The 8,650-nt window shown below is 44.3% G+C and overlaps 1 protein-coding gene across 2 annotated transcripts in view; it reads right to left on the bottom strand.

Moving 5' to 3' along the window:
- Positions 1-929: 929 nt before the first annotated feature.
- CFAP65 (cilia and flagella associated protein 65) overlaps positions 930-8,650 on the bottom strand; it is a 377,223-nt gene continuing 369,502 nt past the window's right edge. The window contains exons 32-34 of one of the 2 annotated variants that reach the window (XM_063933883.1): positions 5,321-5,455; positions 4,717-4,865; positions 930-4,129 (exon numbers count right to left, since the gene is read on the bottom strand). In XM_063933883.1, coding sequence (XP_063789953.1) covers positions 4,754-4,865; positions 5,321-5,455 — 247 coding nt within the window. In that variant the 3' untranslated portion in view covers positions 930-4,129; positions 4,717-4,753. Of the gene's footprint in view, positions 4,130-4,265; positions 4,866-5,320; positions 5,456-8,650 lie in introns of those variants that run through there. The other variant, XM_063933882.1, reaches the window with a different exon arrangement.

Below are 8,650 nucleotides of genomic sequence, written 5' to 3'. Positions count from 1 at the left end.
CTGAGCCTTGGATGTACTTAAAACCTGGACTGTTAAAGTGCCTGTGGGCTGCATTTGAGAACCTCTGACCTATTGTATAACAAGCAAGTGTACTATAGTCTGCGCGCCAACATATAAGTACACCCATGGACTGTGTGCAGAATTGCAATCAAGCAAACCATGTTGTGCTGCAAGTGGTACAAATACAAATCTACACTACATCTCTGCATTGCGCTCCGAATTTCACATTTTCCCTCCTGCAGCACAAAATATTTGCACCCAATAGCAAACTCTAAATCAGTCCCTTAATCTAGGTACCCACTATTGTAGTCCGATTTCCTAATAATCAGATGACCAACCTGTGTTTTGGTGTAGTGTGTAGGTATGACCATTTTGGCAAAATGCTAATAAAACAGTCCAAAAATGGGAAGAAACACTTCAGAGGCGTAACTCTGGAAGGCAACGGAGGCATCTGACGCCGGGCTACTGCTCTGAAGGGGGGCAGCTTCCCATTCTGTGACACCATTCAATAAAGTTAATTGATAGCTGCCGCTATCTCTTCAGTGGCCGACTTCCTCACAGGTCCCTGCACCTTACAAATCACACCCTTTTTATTATAGTGTCATACCAGAATTTGAACCCACAACCTACTACACTGGAAGCAGGCACCTTACTGATGAAGCTATTTGCTTCTGCATAGGAAATAAGAGAATTCTAACTATATGAAGTTACTGAAATGTATACATGCAGTATACATTTTTTTTCAGAACGCACCATACACATATACATATACACTGCTCAAAAAAATAAAGGGAACACTAAAATAATACATCCTAGATCTGAATGAATGAAATATTCTTATTAAATACTTTGTTCTTTACATAGTTGAATGTGCTGACAACAAAATCACACAAAAACTATCAATGGAAATCAAATTTATTAACCCATGGAGGTCTGGATTTGGAGTCACCCTCAAAATTAAAGTGGAAAAACACACTACAGGCTGATCCAACTTTGATGTAATGTCCTTAAAGCAAGTCAAAATGAGGCTCAGTAGTGTCTGTGGCCTCCTCGTGCCTGTATACATACACACACGCATATAGTTCTCTAAATATAGGGGGGGGGGGGCACCAATATTTATCTTTTCTCCGGCCAACTGGGACAAATTTACGCCAATGCTTGGTTTCAATGATAAAACTGGTCATATTTGACAGAAGATATGGACCAAAAGATCCCCATGTTGTGCTGTACCCAAATTTATCCTGATTAGCTCATCATCCTTGTGGGCAGACATAAGCAAATGCAGTGTTGTGTTGCAGAAATCGCTGACAAAAAAAAAATCACTGTGTGTACTGCTGCTATCAGGACCTTACAGTACAAAATTGGGCCAATTATTGGTATAATAAAATAAAAAAAAATCGCATAGTGTGTAGAAAGCTTTACTCATTGGTTTGTTATAAAATTGAAAGGTAACTCGTACAGTATGCCTTATTACATCACAAATAACGGAGATGGAGTATTAGGGAGATAAGCATGCTGAGAAATGACTCATACCTGGTGCAATAAGCCCTGATCTAAGGAAAGCAGAGGTGGGCCAGCTTTAACTGACCATTTAGAAGTTTAATGTATTTTCAGGATAAGCAGCTGCAGTGCATTTAGATAAGTGAATTGCAATCAGATAGGCTTGTAGTTATAGATGTTACTGTAATTAGTTGTGTGTCCTTTGGGGCTTGTTCAAACCAGCAGTTGATTAGTATTTAATAGATTTTATTTTTGTTTTTTTTGCAGGCAGGGAAAGTACTGGCTGCGTCTGAAGGTGGCAAACAAATGCTGACCAATTTTGTTTTTACACCAAATTATAGAATTAATCTAGGACATACCCTTTCCCAATTCTAAATCTGTCTGCTCATTTAAATCTGCACCACCTGCAGTGCAATATGATTCCCAAATGTGTAAGCTGCTCATACTTGCCGACTTCCATGTCCTCCTGTCCAGCAGAAGCCTGGAGTTGACATGCACCTAATCACATTGGGGGTGGGTCTGGGCTGCAAATCATAAAGTCCCACCCCCATTGTGGCAAAATGCCGCAAATCACAGGTCTGTTGGGAGGAAGTGGAGCTAAAACAACTAAATTTATAAAATTTTAGCCCTTTGCCCTCCCTAATTACTCGTGATTCCCAACAACATATCCCCATGCTGCCCACTTCATTAGGATGTGGACCAAGCAGTGGCGCACGCAGGGGGGGGGGGGGGGGGGGGGGAGGGAGGGAGAGAGGAGGAATGTGTTTTTCAGAGATCTCTGCACTGACCGCGGAACTCCTGCGGGTGTGATCAGAGCCGCTGTGCTCTTCACTCGGGCTGCTTCTTGAGAGCCTGGATGTGGCAGAGATCACACTGCCACTGCTGTGCAGCACCTGCCTGCTGGCTGTACCAGGCACAGGGACTTCAGTTCAGAGTATCCACCGGATGTGAGTGCAGGGTGATGCACATACATGTGTGGGGAGGGCTGTCACTGAGTGCAGGGTGATGCACATACATGTGTGGGGAGGGCTGTCACTGAGTGCAGGTTGATGCACATACATGTGTGGGGAGGGCTGTCATTGAGTGCAGGGTGATGCACATACATGTGTGGGGAGGGCTGTCACGGAGTGCAGGGTGATGCACATACATGTGTGGGGAGGGCTGTCACTGAGTGCAGGGTGATGCACATACATGTGTTGGGAGGGCTGTCACTGAGTGCAGGGTGATGCACATACATGTGTGGGGAGGGCTGTCACTGAGTGCAGGGTGATGCACATACATGTGTGGGGAGGGCTGTCACTGAGTGCAGCAGGGTGATGTACAGTATGTGTGTGAGCAGGGCTATCTATCTATCTATTAAAGGGGTAAGGGACTCAGGGTCGACAGTGTCTAGGTTGACACCTATTGGCCGACAGTGACTAGGTCGACACAGGAAATGGATCGACACATCCATTAGGTCGACATGGAAAAAGGTCGACATGGAAAAAGGTCGACATGAGTTTCTTTTTTTTGGGGCGTAGTTTTCTTCGCAAAGTGACGGGGACCTCCAATTAGTGCACCGTGTCCCCTTGCATGGCGAGGTTACCGTTCCCAATTGTAGTCCACATGGATCGTAAAGTATGAAAAAGTTCAAAAAAAGAAAAAAAAAGTGAAGAGCTCATGTAAATCTTTTTCCTTGTCGACCTAATGGTCGTGTCGACCTATTTCCTGTGTCGACCTACTCAATGTTGACCTAATGGGTATCGACCTAGAGTCCGGATACCCTATTAAAGATATATGTATATTAGGGGCTCATTATGATTTACCAGTAGACGGGATGCCGGCTGTCAATATCCTGACAGCGGCATCCCGTCCGCAGTGGGGCGAGCGCAAAGAGTCCCCTTGCGGGCTCGCTGCGCCCGCCACAGCATCTATTCCCACTCTATGTGTGTCGTGGACACCCACAAGTGGGAATAGCCCTGTTGCACCGGGATTCCGGCTAGCGGCATTGTTGGCTTTTGCGATTCCTGCATAAATATCCTGACCGCTGGGATCCCGACAGCCGGCATATTAAACGTATCTCTATATTAGATGGATAAAACATGAACGGAACCCCTCTCCTAAAAATCCTGCGTTTGTCCCTGACCGGATGCCGAAGATAGACCCACTCTTCCGTGGGTGCGGTCGCACTATCAGTAGTCTCCAGTAACCTTCCGGAAGAGTAGTATTGCTCTTTTTTTTTTTATTTGCTCCTAGCTCTATGTAAGTCCCACAGGGTCTAAGACAGAACAAAATGTGATCCAACCACTGTAACTACCACACCGAGCTCGACCCTAAACATCTCTTCAGTGCTGACCCTGTGCTTCAGCATAATTGCTGAGTCTTGTGGCAGCAAGAACCTCGTGAGTCATCATTTATTCCATCTCACAAATCATTTCTAGATTATTAAACAGTCGCCAGCAAAAGGCTACAAAGGCATGGTGGGACTTTTGATTCACAGCAGCTGGTATACACATTAGTGCTATACAATGTCTGCATAGTTAAACTGTTTCTGGAGAGCAAGAAAGTTCAAAGAAACGATGGTTGGGCTCCTATCCAAATTTAGATCCGGTTGGAAGGTGAGTTGGTGCCTGAAAGGTTCACTGGGTAGCTGCACAGACATAAGTAGGAAAGGGAGGTGATATGTAGCAAGTAAGTAACATTAACACCAGAAGCTCTGCAATAATAAAAAAAATATACAATTTGAATCTATTGTTTTAAATTTTAAAGAACATGAAAATATAACATCTGTGATCACAATCATTTTATTTTCTCTTAGTGAACTGACATATATTGCATGTGTAGCATATTTATATAGATCATTATGCTGTCAGGTATTAATAGCAACGGTATAGCATAGAATTTGAAAATGATCTATTGATATATAAATTACTGGTAAAATCTTTTGAAGTGTATTTATCACCTATACACTTTGGAGTCATTAAGCTTGTGGGGGCCAATGTGTATGAAATGACCGCTTATCTGCTCACTAGGTACTATTGCCATTAGTGAAGTACTTTGTCCCTCATGCCTCACTGATGCTTCTAGAGAACGGATAGGCTGAATATCTGATCCATCTACACAATGGCTGTCTCCAATATGTGCAGGCAAAGGTCACACTCACATTAATGAGTGTATTAGCGGTCTTACTAATTAATAGTCATTGGCAACGGATTAATGAACGCTGTGCTGAGTAACCTTGTGATATTACACTCTGTGGCGGACAGAGAGTTCATCACTGAATATCCGTAGAAAGAAGAGGTCTTGGAGCAGCAGGCGAGTTAGAAGTTGCTGGAACATTGTGTGCCATTGATGCTGCCCGGGATGAGGAGGTCGGTGTGATCCCCCTGTCAAAGAGACGCAAGATGTATTATTTGTTCACAAAGCCACAAGCCTTTGGTGTTGACACAGCTGTAAATTGTGCCGAGCGTCTGTCACCTGGGACAGGTCTTCTATAGTGAGGTGCAGTAGGATGAAATTCATCCCTGTACTCCAGACCTATCATGCTTGCAGACAATCTGCGAAAGTACACAGATATATTGGTTATCCTACTCTTATTATTGCTACTCACATTAATTCACAATATTTATACCTATCCAGTAGATAGATAACTTCATGCCGATATAAGAAAAAATTATTTAGAATGAACTATACAGTTAACCCTAACCCAGTAGTATACATTAGCAAAGAGCGAGTTTCCAGATGGTAGGACCCTCACAAGGACTCTCCTATATACAACAGTGGCAATCTTTCAGTTTTCACTAGCGAAGTGACAGGATTATGGTCTAGCACCATGACACACCTGGGGGTCACAGGAGGCAGGGCGATGACACGAGGGCGGGTTGTGAGTACAACTTCTCCACGGTTTGCTTCAGTCATAATGTTCTGCAAAGTGTTCTCCAGAACGGCCTCTACGAGGTTGCTAAATATTGGTGTCCTGTAAAAGATGTGCAGAGACTTCACAATATTTGGGTACATACATTTTAAGAGGTCTCCACTCAGATTGTACGGTACAGTTAGGGTGTGTACACACGGTGAGATATTTTCTTTCAATTTTGACTATATAGTCAAAATCGCAAGAAAAGTTACTGCAGATTGCAAGGTGAAAGTCACCTTGCGATCCCGTTTCGATGCCGATGCGCGGTCCCGCTAGGTCGGTATTGCAAGAAAAGATAGACTGTGCAGGCAAGTCAATCCTTGCTAGATCGGTGTACTATCTAGTTCATCTCACATGTCAATGACATCTCACATAAGCCAAAATCTCACATAAGCCAAAATCGTAAGCACACATAGTCCAAATCTCAAAAAAAAGTTAGTCAAAATCGGTGGTGCTGGGCTCCGGGGAGTTCAAGGGAAATCACAAGTGGAAATCGGGCATAGCAAGGATCTCACCTTGTGTACACACCCTAACAGTCACAGTAGTAATCTCCAATTGGTAATAAGAGCCTTTGAATTTTTTTTAATCATTTTCCTGCTGCTGTAATGAAGTAAAACCAGTAGAGAATAATGAACAGGGTAAGGTGGAGGAGGGGAAGAGCAGCTCAGACAGGGAACTTTTAAAACTGGTTTGATATATATAAGCTGAAATCTCCAGCTCACAAATGAATAGAAAGATGTTTATATTGGGTGTAGTAAGGTATGCCGGCGGCCGAGCTCCCAGCGACCAGCATACTGGTGCCTGAATCCCGACCGCCGGCATACCGACAGCTGGGCAAGCGCAAATGAGCCCCTTGCGGGCTCTCTGCGCTTGCCACGCTGCGGGCGCGGTGGCAACGCTATCTATTCTCCCTCCAGGGGGGTCGTGGACCCCCAAGAGGGAGAAATGATGTTGGTATGCCGGCGGTCGGGATTCCGGCGCCGGTATGCTGGTCGTCGGGAGCCCGGCCGCCGGTAAACAGACGACCACCCGTTTATATTGAACCTGTCACCATGTTTAGGATCTCATTGGGCTACACTCTCCCAGAAAAGGGTAAATAGCTTTGGCTCTATGCTGGACAGCTTGCTCCATACAGCCCCGCTGCCTTGTGTGCTCTTATGAGGCACCGACGCCATGACCTAGAGAAGAATCCATAGCACAGAATGAGCTGGATATTGGAGGATATTCTATGAAAGAAATTGAAAACCTTCATAAAGTATCTTCGATGTAATGACTATACAACTTGATAGAGAGATATACATATATAAATATATATACACACACACACATACATACATACATACAGTATATAAAGTCTAAGATTAGGAAAAACATTTCTTTTTAAGGGATGTTTAGTGGGACTGTCAGGATGCTGGCGTCAGTCATGTGACCGCTGACATTCCGACGAGTGGTATTACATACCAAACCCCTTTTTAAAGTATCTTTAAAAAGTAATTTTCCCCTTGACTTTCATAAGAAAATTTACATATTTATTGTCCTATAATCTCTTCTTTTTTAATGTGGATCCTAGTGGAAAAATGTGTAAAAAAAAACTACTATGTATAATGTACATTCTATAACAGTGATGCTTTATTGTGGACTTAACCATGCTTGCCTTTTTATCTTTAGCATAACTAAAAATATAGAGAAAAGAACACAAAGAGGGACAATCATAACCAAAAGGCAACACTCGAATTACTACACTTGTAGAATAACCCCTTAAAATGCCATACTACTAAGTGCTTACAAGGCACAAAAGTATGTTAGGCTTTTATATTTCTTGTAAGTACAAATAGGAGTGGATACACAATTACAACGTCTTATACACAATAATAACATCTTTCTAATCTTTGTTCACTGCATGTTATTATTGTGGGTATATCTCGGACATTCATATTAGAATACTGGAGGAATACAGGATTGAATGCGGTAAGGCGAGGTTTATTTATATATATATATATATATATATATATATATATATATACACACATACATACCTCCCAACATGACAACATGACCCTCTCCAGGAGGGACAGAATGCTCTGCTTCTGGGCTTTTCTCTTAATGTATGATTGCTGGCACCTGTTTTGAACAGGTTAATGGACAAGAAAGGTGTTTCTCTAACGTCCTAAGTGGATGCTGGGGACTCCGTAAGGACCATGGGGATAGCGGCTCCGCAGGAGACTGGGCACATCTAAAGAAAGCTTTAGGACTATCTGGTGTGCACTGGCTCCTCCCCCTATGACCCTCCTCCAAGCCTCAGTTAGATCTTTGTGCCCGAACGAGAAGGGTGCACACTAGGGGCTCTCCTGAGCTTCTTAGTGAAAGTTTTTAGTTTAGGTTTTTTATTTTCAGTGAGACCTGCTGGCAACAGGCTCACTGCATCGAGGGACTAAGGGGAGAAGAAGCGAACTCACCTGCGTGCAGAGTGGATTGGGCTTCTTAGGCTACTGGACATTAGCTCCAGAGGGACGATCACAGGCCCAGCTTGGATGGGTCCCAGAGCCGCGCCGCCGGCCCCCTTACAGAGCCAGAAGGCAGAAGAGGTCCGGAAAATCGGCGGCAGAAGACGTCCTGTCTTCAACAAGGTAGCGCACAGCACTGCAGCTGTGCGCCATTGCTCTCAGCACACTTCACACTCCGGTCACTGAGGGTGCAGGGCGCTGGGGGGGGGCGCCCTGAGACGCAATAAAAACACCTTGGATGGCAAAAAAAATGCATCACATATAGCTCCTGGGCTATATGGATGCATTTAACCCCTGCCAGAATACATAGAAAAACGGGAGATAAGGCCGCCGATAAGGGGGCGGAGCCTATCTCCTCAGCACACTGGCGCCATTTTCCCTCACAGCTCCGTTGGAGGGAAGCTCCCTGGCTCTCCCCTGCAGTCACTACACTACAGAAAGGGTTAAAAAAGAGAGGGGGGCACTAATTAGGCGCAGTATTAACTATACAGCAGCTATAAGGGGAAAAACACTTATATAAGGTTATCCCTGTATATATATAGCGCTCTGGTGTGTGCTGGCAAACTCTCCCTCTGTCTCCCCAAAGGGCTAGTGGGGTCCTGTCCTCTATCAGAGCATTCCCTGTGTGTGTGCTGTATGTCGGTACTTTTGTGTCGACATGTATGAGGAGAAAAATGATGTGGAGACGGAGCAGATTGCCTGTAATAGTGATGTCACCCCCTAGGGGGTCGACACCTGCGTGGATGAACTG

Source organism: Pseudophryne corroboree, chromosome 7, assembly GCF_028390025.1.
Source record: "Pseudophryne corroboree isolate aPseCor3 chromosome 7, aPseCor3.hap2, whole genome shotgun sequence".
NCBI lineage: Eukaryota > Metazoa > Chordata > Amphibia > Anura > Myobatrachidae > Pseudophryne > Pseudophryne corroboree.
The sequence above is the reverse complement of the archived record's forward strand: the minus strand, read 5'-3'. Positions and strand labels throughout refer to the sequence as shown.